Source organism: Euprymna scolopes, chromosome 7 (assembly GCF_053919585.1).
Source record: "Euprymna scolopes isolate OS-2025 chromosome 7, ASM5391958v1, whole genome shotgun sequence".
In the NCBI taxonomy this organism is placed as follows: domain Eukaryota; kingdom Metazoa; phylum Mollusca; class Cephalopoda; order Sepiida; family Sepiolidae; genus Euprymna; species Euprymna scolopes.
The window spans coordinates 160587197-160611068 of NC_136488.1; the positions used below are offsets into that span (position 1 = coordinate 160587197).

The following is a 23872-nucleotide window of genomic DNA, read 5'->3' on the forward strand; positions in this document are numbered from 1 at the left end:
TTTTTTTTGCTCAACATACATCTCCAAATACCCGGGCAACGCCAGGCACCCATGCTAGTAAAGAGAAAGAAAATTAAAACTGTAAGCAAAACCGCGCATAATATTTCAGCTTGCATGAAAATCATCTAAAGAACTATTTTTGCATTTCGGATTAACTTGAGAGGATTTTTATGCAAGCTGAAATATGCGCGTTTTTTTTTTTTTTTACACATCCAACATTTTTTCACTTTTTTATTTGGCAATTTATAACAACAATAAATTGCGGTTTCACTTAATGCCTTAACTAGCAAATTCTAACATTGCTACAAATATAATTTGCTGATTTCTTTATGTCCTCTGATGAGAAGACTAACAAGAATAGCATTCTTTGAAACTCCACGGAATAAGGACTTTGTAAATTGTTTTTTGGAGTATTCAGTTGAACAATAAATTTTGATTGTAAAGTTCAACTTACAGTTTTAATTTTCTTTCTCTTATAATAAGCTCTACTCTCTATTGCGTATTGAGCTTTTTTATTCAGTTGGGATTAAATTTTCTATATATATAAATACTGTTATTTATATTAGTTTGAAGTTTATTTAGCGTATATCAGGTAAAGACTACATCCCTTTGTTTTCATTAATAAATAAATAAATATATATATATATATATATACTAGCAAAAGTACCCGTCGTTGACTGAGTTCAAAAACAGCCTACAGAAAATGGACTCTGATTTATGAAAGTATTATAGATTATGAAAAGGAAGGGTTGTAAAGAGATAGCTTCAAATTTGGGGGTATCAAAACCAAAGTAAAATATGATGAAAGTAAAAATAAAATAGATAAACCCCATAATTTATTATACCATACCTGTTCACACTGAAACACTTATCACAATATTCTGTGGATCTATATTAAAAAAAAAAAAAAAACCTTGTTAAACTTAGTGACATATTTCCATTCTATGGAGGTCAGGCACGAACGAACACCACATAATTTTATTATACCATATTTCTTCAAACTGAAACATAATTATCAAAGTATACTTACGCAGATAGATATGAAAAGTCTTTATTAAAGTTTGTGCCTATTTCAATTCTATGGAGGCCAAGCGCGAACACAGTTCCCACAATTTTATTATACCATCCCTATTTAAGTTAAAACATACTTATCAAAGTATTATTATGTACATCTATATAAAAACAGTTGTAAACGTTTTTTTTTTTAATTTTTAATTTTTTTATTTCCATACTTATTGGACCAGGTGTGAACGCAGACCCCACAATTTTAATGAACCACCGTTCTGCCAGATCAAACATACACATTCCTGTGTCTCGATACATCTTCTATCATTATATGTAATCAGTTTTTTAAAATAGTCAACCATATAGGAGCCTATTTGTGACCACACACACACACACACACACACACATTCAGCTTTATATTATAGACATATAAAATTTATATAACTCACTATGTCTGTCTGTCCATCTCCATATTTTCAAACTATCTCCTCGAAAACTAAAAGTCGCAGAGTGGCGCTAAGGGCCTCAAATGATTGGATTTTTTAAGGGCCGTTCTTTTATGAGTCTTTGGCCAGTTCAAATAGTTTTTAAAGGATCCAAAATGGGTTAAAATTGAAAAAAATTGTTAAACATTTTGTACATTCATTTTAGTTTAATTTTAATTTTTAATCAGTTCATATGCGTGTCACGTTGGTACAGTGGTAACGTCACCAGCTTTGAATGCTACAGTTTTGCTTTCGGTTTCAATTCTAGCCGATGACACCCAAATATTTTTTTTTTTTTTTTTTTTTGAAATCACGACTCTATAATATATACGAAATCTGGACAAATTAAAATATCATATTTAAACGTATTTTACGATTGGGCAAAGCCACCCAGCCCCAGATGCCCCCGCCTCTTCCCCTGGCCGGCTAGTGCGTGTGTGTGTGTGTATATATATATATATATATATATATATATATACATACATTCACACTTTTATTTAATTTTAAATAAATAATTTACATATGACAAAGATGGTGCCAATATTTGGGGCAATTAATGACCTCATCGAGTGATCTAAAGTTCCTATTTCATGAGAAATTTAATCCTTGAAGATTCAAGGATTATATTTCTCATGAAATAGGAACTTTGGGTCATCCAATGAGGTCATTAATTGGCTGAAACATTGGCATTGTCTGCCGAATGGTCTTAAAACAATTGTAACAAATGATGAAATACCCTATGTGTTGCTATCAATCCATTCTTTGATATCTAAATTTTGTTAAAACTATATATATATATATATATATATATATATATATATATATATATCCCTGTCAGTGAAACGATGGTCCATCTCTACAAATTGTAATGTATAATTTTTAAATAAATAATTTGTATTTTAGCTGTTGCATTATGATCGAGCACTTTATTGATTTCTTTTCTACATAACGATTTATAATATATTATGCAAAAATTATTTAAAAACTATACATTAGTTTCTTGAGATGGACCATGGTTTCGTTGACATGTCTAGGCCTTTATTGTTTAGAAAAGTCCTTTAGAGTCTGCCTTAAATACTTGGCATCCCATGAAATCAAAACAATCTGATAATGTCTTCATTTTGTGGATGCTGAGGGATTTGAGGCAGCCTATGAGGGCCTTTTCTAAAAAGTAAAGGCTTATCCGTACCAGTGAAACCATGGTCCATGCCTAGAAACCGTAATTTTTAGTTTTTAAATGAATAATTTGTATTTTAACTGTTGCATTCTCATGATCGAGCACTTTATTGATTTTTCTATATATACTGACACACACTATATATATATATATATATATATATATATGTACACACGCACACAATTTCTTTTAAAACTGAAAATAAATAAATCTGGAAAACCTGAAAGCATTTAAAAAAAATTACATCTCATATTCATCTCATTTTTTTTATCATTTGTCTTTTTCTCTCATCTGCCCCACCCCACCCTCATTTCATTTGACCCTTCGTCTTCTGTGCATGAAGTTTATTTAGCGGAATGCTTGCACTGCATGACCTCTTATTCCAGGACAGACGATGAATGTTTGCATGAACTGGCCATGCGAAGGTCTTGGGCTGCTCCTTCCACAACAACCCTGAACAGCTTAAAGAGAAATAGCATGTCCTCACACCACCTGCATAACACAGAATTCGCTCTCGATGGTAAAACCCCATTTGATGCTTATAAGAAGTTGATCATCCCTGGGTTCTACGGATCCAAGAAAGATGTCATTCCGGAACGGTAATAGACAGAGTTACATACATACTTGCATGTATACGCACGCATACACCACACAACATGTATATACACACGCACACCACACAACATGTATAATACAAACACACTGAACAACATGTATTTACACACACAACATATTTACACACACACACACACTGAACAACATGTATTTACACACACACACACACACACACAACATATTTACACACACACACACACTGAACAACATGTATTTACACATACACACACACACACACACACACACACACACATACCACACAACATGTTTGCACATACACCACATATTTTTATTGGGCATAAAGTAAAATGTAACATTTTCAGTTAAATGCATCAGAAAAGAAGCTTTTAAAGACCCCCCCCACTCCCGTTGGCATATTTAATGGCATATCAACCCTTTTTGACTTATTTAATGTCAATAAACTAAACCCATTGTAAATAATTCATTGGGTATATTTATTTGAATATACAGGGTGGAACGATACAATTGTCACCTTAAAGAAAACAACACTACAGCTTTATTTTAAAACTTTTTTTAAAAAAATCAATTCAAATAATTCGATTATCTAGTAGAGTTGACATCTATTCAATGTAGCTGCCTTCAGCCTCAATCACCATCTCTATATGGGTCCTAAACTGGAAGCATGCCTTTTCTATAAGTGCTGCCGGGAGCTTGGCGAATACTCGGCGGATAATCGTGATCAGGCTGGTTTTGGTATTGTAGGAAGTCATGTTGGTGATGTTCTCGACATATGACCAAACGAAGTAATATAGCGGGTTCAGGTCGAGGAGGAGGAGGGAGAGTTAGTAAGAGAAGGGCACAAAGTCGTAGAACTCCTTCTGAAGCCAAGCCTGAGTCTCTTTGGACTTGTGGGCCGGCACCGAATCCTTCTGCCGCACCCAGGATTTGTCAATAGCCACTTGATCGCACCAGAGGCTCACCACACTCTTCAGCACATCCAGGTACACTTTGGTGTTGACTTTCAAGCTAACTTCGAAGATATGAGGTTTAATGTGGCCCTCACTTGAAATCACACCAAAGACCATAATCATGGCCGGAAACATTGTTTTCATCACCCTGGGCACGTCCCTGTTATTCGTGGCAATCCACCAATGCATTTTCAGGGTGCTGGCAGTGGTTTTGTTGTATAGGGGCGCATCTCCGATCTCGTTTATTGAACATTGTGTCACTTGCAGACATGATAAAAGACTCGTATCGCTTTTGGGCTTTGTACACAACTGGCCAACTAGTAGATTGTCTGCAAAAAAAAAAGGGGGGAATCATGTTGTCTTTTCTAGGGCGACAATTTTATCGTTTCACCCTGTAATAAGAAATCATGACATAGCACAAACCGTAATGAGATCCTTGAAAACAGGATTAGTTCTGATGACCTTGAATGAAGATTAAACCTGGAAAATATACAGAGATGTGGACAAAACAGGAGACTTTGATGGTATAGCCATATTGAAAAAAATGGTTGAGAGGTTTTAAGTAATTAGATATAGAACAGTTGAAGTAACAGATCTAGTTTGCTGGAGAAGACAAGGGAAAACATGGGAGAAAATGATAAAAATGGATTTGAGAGAAAGAGGGATAAATAAAGACCTGGGCAGAGTTAGGTTAATGTGGAAGTTAATTTCTAAAAGACAACCAACAGATGCCAATTTGTAAAACAAATGACATACTCGATGTGTAATGTGAGTCTTAAAGATGGGTTCGATTCTGCTGATCTCAGACTAGGAAAATTAAATCTGAACAGTATAGGAAGATATGTGCAGAACAGGAAACTCTGATGGTTTGGCCACGTTGGAAAAATGGATGAAAGTTGTTGGGTTAGTAAATGTAGAACAGTTGAGGTAGCAGGATCAGTTCACAAGGAAAGGCCAAAGAAAAAAAAAAATATGGGAGGAAGTGATTAAAATAGACCTGAGGGCTAAATTAAGACCTGGGCATATGTCCAATGCATGTCAACATATAAAATGGATGTTGAAACAATTATGATAATAAAATGCGACCATTCAAATTAAGCGCATCTGAAAATCGAAAAAAAGAAAAAAAAACTTTTAAAATAGCGATTAAATTTATTCCCCTGTTAGTTTGATTGGCATATTTAACAGCATATCAATGCTATTTTGACTTATTCACTTACTGTTGAGATAGCACCCCTACAAATTCTGACGATGGACTATTCCTGACGACATTTTCCAGTCAGTCTGAAACCAAAACTCAGAGGAAGAAAGTCATAACATTACTTGTCCTTCAGTTGAGCGGAGTTTACACTCAAACAACATACTTGCCTGTATTTCTGTTAATATATTATTCGTTTCACTGTTTTCAAGTCTTCTCGTTATTCCTTTCACTATTCACACCATTAACGATTATTGTATATTCTTATTTGGATACAATATGTTACACAGCAACGTCTGAATTCGTACACCCATATCTGAAATACTTGAAAGTGTGTCCCATATTTATGTCATTGGCCCAAAAGTTGTATGGTAGGCCGTTCAAGACATGGAGGGAATCACTTGATGACAACCTGGCCCTGGTACTTGTTACAAGCAAAATGGCAACAGACAGAAGTTGCAAGCAATTCACAAAACATCTAACCCAAACCAAAGAAGGCGAAAAATTAAATGAAAAATATTAATTCTTTTATGTACCGTGTTTGGGGTGAAAGAAGGACAGTGGCAGTCTCAAACAACAGAACGTCAAAATGAGCCGCGCAGAGTTATGCCAATCAATGATACTTTGGGTTCAATGTAAACAGGTGTAGTTTAGGGATTAGCTTGTTACTCAGTTGCTACTCAGTCTCCATTGTTAGCTCGATCCCCCGTTATGATAACTGGTGTTTGTTGTAAACTTGTTGACATTGGTTCATTTCTTTCATCAAAGTTTAAGTCTGTCAAAGACTTGTTGACCTTTAGCTTACTCTGGGTCCTTGTTCGAGTCAGGATGCAAGCAGTACTGTAAGCCAGTCTTATTTACTGTAATACAGGGTGACCCCAAGAAAAAAACGGGCCCCAACTCTAATTAGGCCCCGTTTCTTAGTGTTTTGTCCGAATGAAATGAAACTTTGGTCATAAGTAGTTTATTATATTCAAAACATCACATCAAAACACTAAGGTCTTTGGCCTTTTTTTATCCGTTCTACAGCATATGTTCTAGATGCCCTTCATTTAGCTTTTGTTTTTGTTTTTTGGGGTCACCCTGTAAATGTGTACTCCCCCCAACCTCCATACACTTATATAGAAATGTATAGTTTGATGCAGTAATAGGTTTCCATATTGAAAGCTTTCGGCAGACATATTTCTTCAATACATGACCACACTTTGTGGTGCTTATTTACAATCAAACCTATTTTCTGCAATTTAATTTTTTTTTTTTTTTTTTTTTTTTTGAAATAGGTTTAATTCTAAATAAGCACTCACCTTTTTATACATTTTACATTTATGCATTTTTTATGCTTTTATTTATTTATTTATTTTATTTTGCATGTATTTTTCTTTTGTTGCTGATCACGTTGACTAACAAGAAAACCAATTTATCTTTTATTAATTAAAAATGAATAAAACAAAAAATGTCCCCAAATGGTTAACTATTATTTAGCATGGTAATTTAGTGATGTAAGCAAAAGAATAACACTAAAATGCAATTAGTAAATATTTATGTAATTTAATAGAATAAGTAGCTTAGTATTTGTTTCATTTGGACAATAATGTTGTATATTTTGTGTTTTTATTTGTTTTTGTTTTTTTTTAATCAAGAAAATTTTGAAGATCATTAGTTGTTAAATTTATCATTCATTCAAATTTTCTATATTTGTTCTTGTCTAGAATTACCCTTATATTAAAAAAAAACAACAACAAAAAAAGAAAACTCTGTATCTGATGCAAAGAAAATATATATCAAAAATCACATAAATTGATAAAGTAATTTTATTTTTATAAAGAAAATCATTTTTGGGGTGATTAATGGAAATCTGTAAATATTACAACACAAATCTCGCAAGTTTGAACTTTTATTGAGTTATCTCCCTTGTTTCTTGTGATGATTTTCAAAATGGCGATACGAGACAGTTGTTTCTCTTTTACCCATAAAATTGGATTTTCTACGTTAAAAATAAAACAATTTGACATAAATCAATTTGATTTTTGGAATATATTTTCATTTTGTTGCAGTTACATATATCATACATTTTTTTTTTTTGTATAAAGATAATTCTTAATAAGAACATTTCTTTTTCATTGAAATAATTTTATCGTTTCAGAAATGCAAATTTCTATTAGAATTTTTGGATTAAAAAAAATTCATTAAAGAAAATTACTTCAATTAATGTTTTTCATTTATTTATTTATTTTTTTTTCAATTAAATTTTTTTGGTGTGAAAAACATTTTTCTGTCCTTATATATATATTTAAATGTGAATTCTATGTCGATTTTCTTGATTATTTTGTTAAATTTAGTTTTTGTTTAAGTATTTTTTACATGCAAAGTAAGTTTTCTTTAAATTGGCAGCCATCATCGTTGGAACTGAAAATTTAATTTTTTTTTTTTCATGTTAAGTACCAAGAAATTGTCAGTGGAAAATAGTACTGGTATATCACTAACACCCTCCTCCCCCCCCCCTTCAAAGAAGAGGGTAATATTTTGAAAGATTATATTGACATGATAATAACAAAACTAATACTACACTGCCCCCTGAAAAAAACTAGGAGGTAATGCCTGGAAGGATAGTAACATGATCACAGAACAGGTACTACATAATTCTTAATGCAAGAGGTAATGCTTCATAGGGTGGACTTGTGTTGAATGAACAGATACTGCACTCTAAAGGAGGTGATAATGCTTAGGAGAATATATAACAATAAAATACATATTACACTATCTCCTTCCTAAATAGAGCATTGAAATATAGTGCAATTACATTGTGGAACAATAAATTTGTTGCCCTAAAGAAAACAACATTATAGTTTTATTTTAAAACTTTTATTGAAAACATCAATTCACGTAACTTGATTATGTAGTAGAGCTGACATCTATTTAATGCAGACGTCTTCAGCCTCAATCACCGCCTCGATACGGGTCCGGAACTGGGAGCATGCTATTTCCACACATGCCGGCTATCGCTCTTGGGATTTGTACACAAATGGCCCGCTAGTAGATGGCTTGCAACAAAAAAAACAAAACCGATTTTCATCAAATGGAAATGGAATCATGTCGTCTTTTCTAGGGCGACAATTTTATCATTCTACTCTGTATTTAAAGTAATGTTATAGTTTCAGCTTCAGACAATAAATTTTTATTGGATTTAAACCGTTTTTATTCATCCAAAACCTAAACACGCATTAAAGTGAACTCCTATCCATTGCACTGTAGAGAAAAAGTTGAGAAGAATCCGTTTTGAAACATTTCCAAAAGAAGCTGTCCGGTTTCCTGATCTAGCTGAAATTTTGGATGTGCAATGATTTATATCTCTATGAGTTATGTGACAAATTAAAGCTTTGAATTAATTGTAGTTCTTGATTTTCTTCTCCTAGTATCCTGCATTACTAAGGGAGATAATATATAATTTGAATGTTATAAAATATATTCAAAGAATTAGTGGATTTACTCACTCAATTTTGAAATTTTTTTTTTTTAATGAATGTGTTTTTTTCTTTCTTTTTAATTTCTTATAATGTTAAAATGAATGTTTTTCTTTTTTTGTGTGTGTGTTTTTTTTCTCATATTGAACTTGTATTTTCAGAGAAGCGACTGTACATCCAACTGCTGAAACTGTTCCCATAAAAGACAAGGGTCACGATAGTGCTTTCGAATCTTATAAGAAAACCAGCTCAAGTAATGTGATGACTACTTTTGGTCGTACGGAGCCAAACGGTTCTGTTCATAAGATGGAAACGGACCACGAAAAACTTGAAAGGTAAATCTTGATTTTAATTTGTCAATCGCATAAACAATTTTTTTTATATATCGTATTATTTGGATGTAAATATTCAAAATCTATTTTTTATAAATTATTTGTATGTAAATATTCAAAATCTGTTTTTTATAAATTATTTGTATGTAAATATTCAAAATCTGTTTTTTATAAATTATTTGTATGTAAATATTCAAAATCTGTTTTTTATAAATTATTTGTATGTAAATATTCAAAATCTGTTTTTATAAATTATTTGGATGTAAATATTCAAAATCTGTTTTTATAAATTATTTGTATGTAAATATTCAAAATCTGTTTTTTATAAATTATTTGGATGTAAATATTCAAAATCTATTTTTTATAAATCATTTGGATGTAAATATTAAAAATCTATTTTTATAAATCATTTGGATGTAAATATTAAAAATCTATTTTTTATAAATTATTTGGATGTAAATATTAAAAATCTATTTTTTATAAATTATTTGGATGTAAATATTAAAAATCTATTTTTTATAAATTATTTGGATGTAAATATTAAAAATCTATTTTTTATAAATTATTTGGATGTAAATATTAAAAATCTATTTTTTATAAATTATTTGGATGTAAATATTAAAAATCTGTTTTTATAAATTATTTGGATGTAAATATTAAATTAACACCCGCCCAACGATTTTTGTTTTCATTTACCCAAAAACACACGCACCTCCAAACCCCCCTGGGCAATGCCGGGTACCCCCTGCTAATATATATATATATATATATATATATATATATATATATATATATATTAGTGTTGGGATGATTGATTAGAATCAGAAAAATAAAAACTTCTGGGGGGAAATTTCAAAAATGTGCTGAATTTCCAATGCCACAAACGATTCTTTTAATTTTATTTTTATTTGATTTTGTTGAAAGTAATATCTTCCGCTGCTGCTAGTAATGAGAAGATAATAAATATTTAATGATTTTAACCTACTTGTAATAGTAAAACCTATACATCATCCCCATAAGTATTTTTCTTTTACGTTTGAGAAAATATCTGCACATTTAGCATGTGGTTTTACGGTAATCTGGGAAAATTACTAATTTATAATTAAATATTTAAAGATTTACAAGGAATCAGAATCAGTAATTGTATTGGAATTGGGGAAAAATATTGGAATCATTCCATCACTAATATTTATTCTATACTAGCGGGGGATACACAGCGCTGCCCGGGTGTTTGGAGGTGTGTGTGATTTTGGGTAAATCAAAACTCGTGGGGGGGGGGTAAAATAAAAATAAAAAAAAGTTTTGGTAAGTGAGTATGAGGATCGAACCCTTGAGGCAAAGTTGGAAATTAAAGTGTGAAAAAAAAAACATGCGACGTTAACCACTGGGCCACCGCGAAATACTAACGGAAACACGTTTGAATTTACTTAATTACTTAGAATTGACAGGTGCACGTTTTAATGAAGTCAACTTTGACTGTGGGGAAGTATTTTATTTAATGCGGGAACGCTTTTTTTTTTTTTTCCACAAGATGTTGAGGGAAGGGGAACCAGCTCCCCTTGTCCAAATTGAATAGCAATTGTCTGATATAAGGAAAATATTTCCACATTGATCAAAGCTGATTGCTTTCGGACATTTCCGGCAATACCGCCAGAATTAGTGTCACTTTTATTATACGAAAAAGCCTAATCCACATGCGGTGAGCAACAAATGTTGAATATTTATCTTCCCGAAGTCGAGCAAATTAAATAGACAGGCGACCTCCGTTGTTAACTCTGAGATATTATGACTTATATGTGATATAAAAAGTTTTAAGAAGTCGTGAGCCGACCGACCGCTTCTCAGAAAAAAAGCCTTTCTTGGACATACACAAAAAGCGAACATACATACACACATTTTTGCTTTTATATATATATATATATATACATATATATATATATATATATATGTATATATATATATATATATATACATATATATATAGATTAAATCTGCATTTGGTTTTTGACTTTTACTTCAATGTGAATGGACTGCTTTGAATTATCTTATTTTTTATATTTTTTATTTATTTACTTTTTTTGTTTATTTTTAAAATTTTTTATATTTTTAATCTTTTTTATTTATTTACTTTTTTTGTTTGTTTTTTTATTTATTTATTTTTTGCCTTGTTATTGTATTGTTATATCACTCAGTCTTCTTTTTCTTTTTCGTTGTTGTATTTGCACTTAAAAAAGAAAAATAGTTGCAGTGCATTTTGCCTAATTTTTGTTTGCGGATGGTAAATAATCTCTAAATTTGAAGTGCCGTTCTAACAACGTTTGTGTCTCACTCAGTGTTGCTTGATGTGATTTAATATTTCTTTACAACAGCTCTCTCTATTTAAAAAAAAGGGGAGATAACTCATTTGCGCTTATTAATCTTTTTTTTTTTTTTTGGTTTCTACTATTCAGCAAATTCATAAAAATGACTCCTTGTTTCTTTGTTTTGTGAAAAGGGTGCGTACTAGTTGACTGGGTTAGACTTGTCGTTTTCTGACCCTTCCTCCACTAAACTGCCCTTTTGTCACACTTAACCTGCATGGGGCAGTAGTCAGACACAGATATCTTAAGTTATAATATACATTGCTAGATATTCAAACTTCAAATATACACATAATTATGTCCATATTTGACAAAACTGTCTATGTAATCACAAGTTGAAAATATTCCGATCGTGATTTTGAATCTGCAATCCTTAAAACTGTGATCCAATCTCAAATATTCTTGCATTTCCAACAGTTTGTAAGTTGTCTCTCTGCTGAAATGTTTTTGGTCCCCCGATTTATCGAAGAGGAACCTATGTTTTCAGTGGCATCCGTGTGGCTGTCCGTGCATCCGTTAATCTGGACAATTGCCAAATAGCCGTCCATTAGTTTTTCCTGAAATTTTTTCCACAAATTGTATTTCATTAAATAGATGTTCAAAGTCAAAAATGCTCCAAAATGGCCAAAAATGACATGCTTTGCCTCATAACTTTTGAGCCATCGACTAGATTTTTCTGAAACTTGGCCAAAATGTGGAGCCCATTGTTCTTAATATAAATCCAGTATGGGTGACCCTGGCAAAATTCTGGTTTGTGTCCCCGGGGACTTTTAGTGCTAAAAACACTCATTTTTGTGGCTCTTTTTCGTATTTCTCAACAAAAACTTGATATGTCTGACTATATAGTGGTTTTTCACAGTGGTCAACTCAAATATACATGTGTTAAGGCCTGAAACTGCACTGTTATCCATTTACACTTGGATTCTGTGTCCCCAGGAGCTCAAAAGAGGTCAAAATGGCCAAAAATGACATTTTTTGCCCCATAGCGTTTGATCCATCCATTAGATTTTCCTGAAACTTGGCCAAAATGTGGAGGCCATTGTTCTTAATATAAATCCAGTATGGGTGACCCTGGCAAAATTCTGATTCGCATCCATCTGGGACTTTTAAGACATGCCTTTTTGGAGCTCTTTTTTTCATATTACACAAAAACTTGATATTTATGTCTATATAGTGGTTTTCCATAGTGCTGAATTCAAATATACATGTCTTAAGGCATGAAACTTCACCGTTTGTCCATTTTTACTTAGATTTGGGATTCCCAGGAGCTTAAAAGAGGCCACAAATGTCCCAAAATTTCAAAAAATTACCCTTTTTACCCCATAATTTTGACCCATCCATTAGATTTTTCTGAAACTTGGCGAAAATATGAAGGCAACGTTGGCCCTTCACACTTCTCACATTCATCATTTCTTCACTATTTTTTGTGGTGTCATCTCACATGCAGCATCGGAGAGGGACCACATATGCGCGGCTTGTAAGCCTTCGACCATCGTCAGCCATGTTGGTCATTATCATGGAAAAGAAAGGAGAAAAGTGACTGGCTCCATAGATATTTTCATATTCTTGGAAATGTTCTGTTTTTTTTTTTTTTTGGCCCCCAAAAAATAAAATATCTATGGAACCAGTAACGTTTCTCCTTTCTTTTCCAAACGACAACTGATTGAAATGTCGCAAAAATAACACTCAAGATGAGAACAAATAGTCTGATGGAAACAAGTTATTTATTTATTTGCGAATCTTTGTTGTTGATGAGGATAACAGTCCACAAATAAATAAATAAATATACAATTATTCATCTCAAAGGATATAAAAGGATATTTATTTGTTTATAAATCAAACATTTTGATATAATCACGTCTTCATCAGGGTATACAGTTTTTTATTTATTTATTTTTTTTTTTAATTGATTTGAATAGGTCATGTTTGGGCTCTTTGCATTCTTCATTAAAAAAATGTTTTTTTTTGTACAATCTTTAAACAATTATCTGTAGGGAATGTAATTTTGTGCTGTTTTTTCTCTTGTTACAATTCTAAAAAATTTTTAGCTCTTTCTGTCAGTCTTTCTCTGAAAAACATTTCATACCTTTAAAAACTGCTCTTGATCCCCACCCCCGTCCCATCCTTCGTCTTTTTTGCTTCCATGTATTTCTACTTTAAACTTTCTTTAATGATAATTTTTTTTTTCCTGATCATAATGATAAGAATAAAAAGAAGTTCCCTCTTTTTTGTGTTCTCTGCATTGAAATCAATTCCGGTGATGTTGATTCTCTCACTCACCCACAACAACTTTTCCCCTCCTCCCCTTCCAGTAGCAATCTGTCCATGGAAGAGGTTTTATCCCAAATCCAAGCCGACCTTGACTCAACCTTGATAGAATTATCAGAGCTGGAAATGATGGACGATGATGAAAATGACAAGACGTTAGTATCTGCCACCGATACAGCAGAGACACCTGTCATTTCTGTTGCTGATTTTACCGAGGAGAAAGTAACCGGTCAGCAAATGCTGCCTTCCCCTGTCCCTTCATCTGGGAGTGCATCGACCCCAGACACTGTCATAGATGGGTAAGGTATACCTTGCTTGTTGCCCTGCCTGTATTTTATTTTTATCTGCTTGTTTCGCGTGCATGTTTGGAATGATCCTTGAAATGTTTTTTTTACCCCCCACTCCCTTTTTTTTTTTTTTTTTTTTTTTTTTTTGTAGATTTAGATGGATATGAAAACGTAGTTTCTTATTCCTGCTTTTTTGTTCCCTTCTACAAAATATTCGTGTAAAATGGCATGTGTCCTGTTAAAATTGATGGAGCAGACAATAAATATCGTAAAAACATAATTCACTTACAATTATACGACAAGCCAAAATCAAAAAGAAAAATCAACAAGTACAGAAAACAAAATATGGCTGACAATCATGTGATAACAGAAAATAGTTCATTTTTTTTTTTTTCAATGACAGAATTTAAATTGCAAAATTAAATGGTTCTTGCACAAAATTCCTTATATTGCAAAACAAAACTAAAGAAAAAATCTCTGATGTACGTACCTGTGATGAAACGAAAATGTCATATTCCAAAAATCACATAAATTGATCAAGTAATTTTATTTTTAAATAAGAAAATCAAATTTTATTAATCACTAAAGTACAGCTGTCTTGTCCGCCATTTTGAAAACAATCTAAAAACAAAGGGAGACAACTCAACAATAAAGTTCTAAAATGTACAAACAAATCTATATATTAATATACAATAGCGTGTATGTTATTTTGTGTGTTCTGCTTACATCTTTTTTTCTTCCAAGTGACTGTCGTTTAGTTGTTATCACCTTCAATTTCTTGTAATAAATAATTTTACCAATTCTTCATAAGTTTCGGTTTCAGCTGAAGAAACTCAAGTTATATATATATATATATATATATATAGTAATTTATAAAATATATATGGCGATTAAGCTACACTGAATATTCGGCGTTTCATCCACTCTAGGAGGCCTAGAGTGGATGAAACGCCGAATATTCAGTGTAGCTTAATCGCCATATATATTTTATAAATTACTAACTGGCTCTACCTACGTATTGAGCCCTTTTGAAGTAAATACTTTAAGTTTACGCATAAATCTATACTTTCGTATATTAATTTTATGTGAGTAAATGAAGTAGTTATATATATATATATATATATTTTTTTTTTTTTTCTTCAAGTTTTGGTTTCAGTTTCGATTCATTTGATGCATCCAAGTCATATGGACATATTTTTTATTTTTGATATCACAACATTATAATATATAAGAATCGATAGAAAATTGACTCTATAATAATATATACGAAATCTGCATGAATTAAAATATCATATTTAAGCATATTTTACGAGCAAGCTATGCCGGGAGTCCCTGCTAGCTTAAAAAAAATACTTTTGCAGTTTTAACAAAAGAGCTACAATAATATCAGGACATCTCGATTTATGCTGGACATCTATAGAATACCAATATCAATATATTACATATGAAAGAGTCCACTGTGGAATTTCCACAGGTTCTGCTTATAAAGCTAAAATTAATTCACTGCATCTTGAGCAACACCAGATAGTTACAACTAAATGTAAATAAATTTAGGTAGTGGTTCTGGTGAACTAAAGCAAATACATCCAAACAAATGTCTTATCACAAGAAGTAATAAAAAATTTAAAAAAAAAAAAAAAAGTAATTTTGTTTGAAATTTTCTCTTATAATGAAACTCAATCCCATAATGCAATTGGGCCTATAAACTTCCAACCAAATTTTAAAATCATGCATTCTAACATTAACAAATTTTACATATCTTGACATGGAAGTTTAGGCAGGATTTATAATTTTTTTTTTTTTTTAATTAAATTAAAAAAGGTATTTTATCAATTTAATTGTGAATTATTTTTATTTTAAAATTGGCTTAAAATTTTACTTTTGAAGTATATCAAATAAATCATTCATGGTTTCACAGGAGGAAAAAAATTTAAAAAGAAGATATTTTAAGGAAATACAAAATAATAGATCTGTAAATTTTTAACATTGGAATATGGAATGTTATCCTATTTCTTTGCATTTTGAAAAATGTTATCCTATTTCTTTGCATTTTGAAAAATGTTATCCTATTTCTTTGCATTTTGAAAAATGTTATCCTATTTCTTTGCATTTTGAAAAATGTTATCCTATTTCTTTGCATTTTGAAAAATGTTATCCTATTTCTTTGCATTTTGAAAAATGTTATCCTATTTCTTTGCATTTTGAAAAATGTTATCCTATTTCTTTGCATTTTGAAAAATGTTATCCTATTTCTTTGCATTTTGAAAAATGTTATCCTATTTCTTTGCAGTTTGAAAAATGTTATCCTATTTCTTTGCATTTTGAAAAATGTTATCCTATTTCTTTGCATTTTGAAAAATGTTATCCTATTTCTTTGCATTTTGAAAAATGTTATCCTATTTCTTTGCATTTTGAAAAATGTTATCCTATTTCTTTGCATTTTGAAAAATGTTATCCTATTTCCCCGCATTTTGAAAAATTAATTTTTGCCCAAATCCTGACCTTCATTACTTTTTTGATATGGCATGTCTGGCATTGGAATTTTTTATAGTAAAGCTTAAAATTGACAAATTATCATGTGATCAGATCAAATATTTCCTATATTTTTTTCTTCTATAAGATTTTAAGGATACTAAAACATAAAACGAAAATTCCGCAAAAATTTTCAGTCAACAACAACGGAATTCTATTATGTTTTATTCAATTTTGGAAGAATTCATTTTTAAATGGATAAAATTTTAAATGAATAGCAGTATTGTTATTTGGATTATTTAAACTATTATGCACATTTTGGTTGTTATTTCCACAACATTTTGGTTGATATAACCTCCAACCTTCTTCAGGTGCATCTTTTAAAACTTGAGAATCTTTTTTGTCAAACTCGAGAACCGACACATAATTCCGAGTTAAAATCTTCATATAGGATAGATGGTTCGTTGGCCAGCAGTGCAATGGTTAAAGGTATTGATTAACAATTAGTTTTAAGTGACAGTCTTTTCGAGGTTGAAGGTTCAATTCTTTCTCCAGGCAATAATAACTAAGAATAATATAATTAACTCTTCTACTCTATCATGGCAGACAGAACGAGAACAATCTATACCTGTGGATTAAATAAATAGTTCAGTTCAGTTCAAAAAAAATTTTTTTAAACTCCAAACAATACATGATGCCACTTGGACATAAGGGGCTACTATTTGAGACCAAATCTACAGAGGACACTATGTAGGGAGTTGAGCAGTGAGATGTTTATATTTACATTACACTTTAACTTCTGCATGTCAGTACAGCCGCTGGGAGGGAATTTCAAAATCTCACACTTCGAGAGAAGAAACTATTTGAGTAGAAGGTTTTCCGGAACCTAGGGATCTCTACAGTGAAGGGGTGGGATTTTGCTGCATGTCAGGTTAGTTGGGGATATTTACGTTGAAAGGACAGTGATATGAGTTTGTCAGAGCACATTCCATTATGAAGATGAGAATAATAACCTGAATAATCTAAATTGCCAAAACTTATCTAAAATATCCTGAAACAGTATTGTTCTTACGTTTCTGAATGCATGCAATCCCCTGGCCTGCTTTGGGTCGGATTGAAACTGCTATCTTCAGACAATGCTCACCTCTATCCACAGTGCCACGGGCTTTGCCTGAAGAAGGCCAGAGGAATAGTTAACCAAAACAACAGCAACTATGTAGATGAGGATAACAGTCCACAAACAAGGAAATAAATAAATAATAAAATTTATCTTCTACAATGAATTATTTCATATTGCTGTACAAAAAGAAAAAAGAAACCCCGTTTCATTATCTCAAAAAACTATTTTAAATCAGCACGGGGAAACAATTCATTTTTAATTTAAGAATATAAAAAGTTGTCACATTTTGCGAATAAAATTTTATTTCTTTTTCTGTATAAGTTTTAAAAATGTAAATAAGAATAATTTTTAAATGACTACATTGCACCCCAAGCAATGTCGGTGTAAAATAAAGTAAGAGTTTCTTAATTATTTGTGTAATTCGATCAATAATTGTTTCATTGTCATAAATAATTGTTGAACTCTCCAGAAGGGAAAGCATTAGTAGCACTTAAGTTTTAGTCGTTTATAACCTGTTCAATTTTTTATTAAGTTTGTATATCGGGTAAAAAAACAAAACAAAAAAAACAGGAATTTTTACAATTTGAAACAAAAAATTTACAGAATATTTTGAGTAAAAATGTTTACATGTACCATATATACTTGTTTATAAGTCGATGTGCATTTTAAAACCAAATAGTCATTTTAGGTATTACCTGCATATATAAGTCAACTCTGGATGCTATACAAGTTAAATGATCCATTTCATGGCTCTTTTTTGCACAGATAATTTCCTTCTTTTTTTTTTTTTTTTTTTTTGTAAGACATATAAATTGTTTCTCGGCATCCCAAAGCGATACGTGCATTTATGCAAGTGTGGTCTATTCAATTTTCATATATAGAACCAACCCGCTGCACACTTACATGTAACGAACACAAATGTTGCTAATCAGACATTTTGATCAATGACATGCTGTAGATTCCAGACGCAGTTACTGTTTTTAATATAATTTATATCACGTACCATAATAACGTAAACGCATACATTGCACGAGCCGAAATATACTGTAATAATGTAACTGCATGCATTAAGTTCTATTAAATGGTTTCATGAAATAGTTGTCATTAAATTGTTAAAACTTGTTGAACATAAGGGAGAACGACATTTCCTAACTTACTAAAAAAAACGTCATATCGAACTTAGGCCTATAGCCACATCTAGAGAGTGAATATTGTGAGGGCTATTCTAATTATTATTAAGCCTCCCCACTGAAAAACTGTGCATGTGCTTACATGCTGGCAAACATACTGCAGTGGGGTTCGGATGGAGTGTGATTAACTAGAATTACCGGTATATACTGAGTGCACAAAGAAAATGGCGTTTTCTATGTTATGATGGAGACCCGAGTTGCTCTTTAACAACATTTCCAAAAACATTACCTATGTATAAGTCGACCCCCACAAAATAACCTTAAAATCGACTCCCAGAAATTCGACTTACACACAAGTATATACAGTAAGTACAAAATTTGGTAAAAGTTCAAAATTTTAGAAATAAATTTATCAATAAACATTGTTGATATTTAAATATTTCTTCGATAGTGTATTGCTAAGATTTGACAAAAATAATCAGATAATCTGAAAATAAAAAAAAAATGAATTAAATGTTTGGTTTGATACAATTTTTTATTTTGGACACTCAACTCTGAATAATTAAAAAAATATTTTTATCCCCTCCCCCCATTATTTTTTCTTTTTATCCTACTTTTATTTATCCCTTCTTTGTTTCTTTCTATTTTTCTTTCATTTATTTTTCTTTATTTATTTCGAGATTACTATTCAATGTTCCAAAAAATGATAAATATTGATTTAAACGAAACCAAACTCCATTTTGAAAAAGAAAAAAAAAGAAAAAACTCAAAATGTTCAGAGAAAACTTCACTTGTAACTTCACTTGTAACTTGACAACAAGTTTTGAAACAGTGACGATTCCTTCTCTTCTTATCCATAATTTGACAGCAATCCTGAAAAAGCTTATTTTTCTCTCCGATCCTTAATTTTATTCCATTTCAGAATGCATGTTTGCATCCATTAAACAAAAAATGATAACCGAATGTTTTCCTTTTTTTGTTGATTTTTTTAACTAACCAAACTAACTTCAATACCTTTTTCTTTTTTTTTTTTTTTTTAACACAATTTTCTTTTCGTTTAGCTTCTGTGTTTTCCTTAATGTTTTTGATTGTTTGAAAGATATAAGTGTTGTAATGGATTCCAACGTGGATTATAGAATCAGATCAGCTTAAGTTCAAATACAGTTGGATGCGCTGTATTCACTTACATTATAATTACGAATGGGAAATGGCTGAATACCTTTGATTTGGGGTAAAATAGAAATTAAAGTTCAATAACAAATCATTTATAATAGGTATTATGCCTTTGCATTAAATACCCCTCCCCCTCTTTGTTTTTTAAATATTCATGACTTATCAAGCCAGATGCCATTCGAGGACAATGAGATGAAATGATTGTCAGGACCAAGTTCAGAAAACTTGTAGTGATTGACATTGACCTTGATAATGATCAAGTTGTAATTTGCAGGGGAAATTTTGCCTGGAGCTAAACACAATAAAGAAAAAAACAAAAAGGAACGTTTTCTTGCTGTGAATGCCTTACAAGGAGAAACCAGAAAAATTTGATCATTCATTATTTGCTTCGCTCAAAAAGCTGATATCAAAAACAGACATTTTATAAGTTTTAATATATAGAAATAAAAAAAGGAACAGAGTTATGTGTCCATCAATGTTTTGTCTTTATTTCGAGACTTCCTCTGGATGAATGAAATTAGGAAAACAAATCAGTACAAATATTTGCAAATATATTTTTGATGTAATGAAATGTATGACCCTGTTTCATTTCAGAAATGGAAAAAGCCTTTGGAAATTCCCAAAAAGGTGATGGTCGGGGAGGGGGGAGGGGGCATAGCGTTGTGAAAGAGAGTAAGATTTTTTTTGCTAACGTCATATAGCCGTTAATATATTTATAAAGATATGATGCAATTCATATTTTTTTTGGAACAAATATGTCCGTTATAATTCAAATAATGATATGAAATGAGTGTATTTTCGTTATGTAATTTATTGATTGATTCTACGTATTGATAATTATTAGGTGGTGTTTTCTTTAGCGTGAAAGAGTTAGCCTGTGTCTAAAATTAAATTATGTTCTTTTAATGGGAGTTTACTTATTAATGGCGATACATTATAGGGACTTCCACGTTGTTTAATTAAGTTTTAATATGAAAAATGAGTACTTGTACAGTTTAATCAAGACATTAAAAAATGAAAATATCAAAAAAAGGTTATATTGTACATATCTGTTATGGAATGAAGTTCTCCGAAAAAAAAAAAAAAATTAATTTTATCAGGTATTTAAAAAAAAAATTTTTTTTTTTTTTACAGCAAAAAAAAAAAAGATTTGTTATGATACCGAGAAAAAAGTTCGATTTTTAGGAAGAAAAACTAGTATTAAAGATGGGGAGAGAGTGTTGGTGCTTTAGACTGAATTATCTCCCCATGCCGTGTTAAAAAAATTCAAAGATGGCTACCTTCAACATGCTGTCATAAAAAACGTGTCTTTTCGCTGTAAAAAAATAACAAAAAAAAATACTCAATCAAATTAAGTGAAATTTTTTTTTTTTTAGAGATCTTCAGTCCAAAACGGATACATACAATATAACCTTTTTTTTTTGATATTTTCATTTTTTAATGTCTTGATTAAACTGTACCAGTACTGAGAAATGTATAATACAAAGTGTTTCTTATTACAAATAAATTGGCTGCATAAGTTAGATGCATATTTACATGTTGCAGCTTTGAATATCAACTCAATTCTGTTCAATACATAACACTTTTTTGATTCTAGGTCAAAATTCTTTAGATACACTTGTTTTTTTTAAATTTCATTATAGTGTTTAATTCTGAAATAAACTGTCTAATTTTAGATACTAAAATTTATGTCAACATTTTTATGATACTTAGGAACGGCCCCAATTTTTTTTTTTTCTATTCCAGGTTATTGATTGCATTCTCTATTCTTAGAAACATTTTCTTATGAACAGACGTAGCAAATTATGAATACGTCTTTATGCAAATTTGGGTGAATTTTAAAATCTCATAAATATTAAATGTTTTGATAATATCGTGATAAAAACAAAATCACAGATCAAACTGATTTCAACAAATAATTTTTTATTTTCAAATTTCTTGCAGAGAACTGAATGCAAAACACACAGTTGTAGCCACAGCCAAAGGCGTTTTTGGTCACGAAGGTGGAGTTTTGGAATCAAAAACTACTGGTAATTTTTGTTTTCTTTTTTCTTGTTCACAAAGTTTATAAATAATATATGACTATGATGCACACAAGGACGTCAAAAAGATTTCAAATTTTGAGGATCAACTCTATAAAAATAATTCATTGTTGTTTCTATTTATTTTGCGGTTGAGAAAGTTTACCTCCAAGGTGCACATATTCAACTGTCTTTTTGTTTTCATTTTTGTCAACAACTCACTAGTTATATATATATATATATATATATATATATATATATATGAGAACAAGTAGTTAATAAAACATGTTAAAAAAACACTTTGAAAAGGAGTTAAAAACATTTAATTTTAAAAAGGAAACACTAAATAAGTGGATAGTCCTTAATCCGCGGAGTTTCGAAGAAATACTTTCCTTCTCATCAGAGGGTAGGATTTAACAAAATGCGGGATCGGATTTTGCTTGAAAAAGTATTTGATGAAACTACAAGTAAGTCGTAGATCTTACTTGATAACAAAAAGTGAAGCAGAGGGAATAGACACCACCACAATTCAATTATATATTTGTTTCAATTATGTATTTATTTCAATTATATAATTATTTCAATTATATATTTATTTCAATTATATATTTATTTCAATTATATATTTATTTCAATTATATAATTATTTCAATTATATAATTATTTCAATTATATATTTATTTAAATTATATATTTATTTCAATTATATAATTATTTCAATTATATATTTATTTCAATTATATATTTATTTCAATTATATAATTATTTCAATTATATAATTATTTCAATCATATATTTATTTCAATCATATATTTATTTCATTATATAATTATTTCAATTATATAATTATTTCAATTATATAATTATTTCAATTATATAATTATTTCAATTATATATTTATTTCAATTATATATTTATTTCAATTATATAATTATTTCAATTATATAATTATTTCAATTATATATTTATTTCAATTATATAATTATTTCAATTATATAATTATTTCAATTATATAATTATTTCAATTATACATTTATTTCAATTATATATTTATTTCAATTATATATTTATTTCAATTATATAATTATTTCAATTATATATTTATTTCAATTATATAATTATTTCAATTATATAATTATTTATATTATATAGTTATTTCAATTATATAATTATTTCAATTATATAATTATTTCAATTATATAATTATTTCAATTATATAATTATTTCAATTATATAATTATTTCAATTATATATTTATTTCAATTATATATTTATTTCAATTATATAATTATTTCAATTATATAATTATTTCAATTATATAATTATTTCAATTATATAATTATTTCAATTATATAATTATTTCAATTATATATTTATTTCAATTATATGTTTCAATTATATAATTGTTTCAATTATATAATTATTTCAATTATATAATTATTTCAATTATATAATTATTTCAATTATATAATTATTTAAATTATATATTTATTTCAATTATATAAATATTTCAATTATATAATTATTTCAATTATATATTTATTTCAATTATATAATTATTTCAATTATATAATTATTTCAATTATATAATTATTTAAATTATATATTTATTTCAATTATATAATTATTTCAATTATATAATTATTTAAATTATATAATTATTTCAATTATATAATTATTTCAATTATATAATTATTTCAATTATATATTGCTAAATGTTTAGCAAGAAAGCATGAAATGAATTTTTTTTTGGGGGGGGGGTATAACTCAACTGAGAATTGAACTCTGGTATCCTTGTTGTGTTTCGACTCAGACGAAAAAGAAACACGAATATACAAG

At 29.8% G+C, this 23872-nt stretch overlaps 1 protein-coding gene across 1 annotated transcript in view; it reads left to right on the forward strand.

Moving 5' to 3' along the window:
* The window catches only part of LOC145280215 (tight junction protein ZO-1-like), a 737272-nt gene that overhangs the window by 696590 nt on the left and 16810 nt on the right, over window positions 1-23872 (forward strand). The window contains exons 32-35 of the mRNA XM_080131991.1: window positions 3054-3266; window positions 9032-9205; window positions 13875-14129; window positions 21957-22042. Of these exons, the coding sequence (XP_079988117.1) occupies window positions 3054-3266; window positions 9032-9205; window positions 13875-14129; window positions 21957-22042 (728 nt within the window). The remainder of the gene's footprint in view (window positions 1-3053; window positions 3267-9031; window positions 9206-13874; window positions 14130-21956; window positions 22043-23872) is intronic.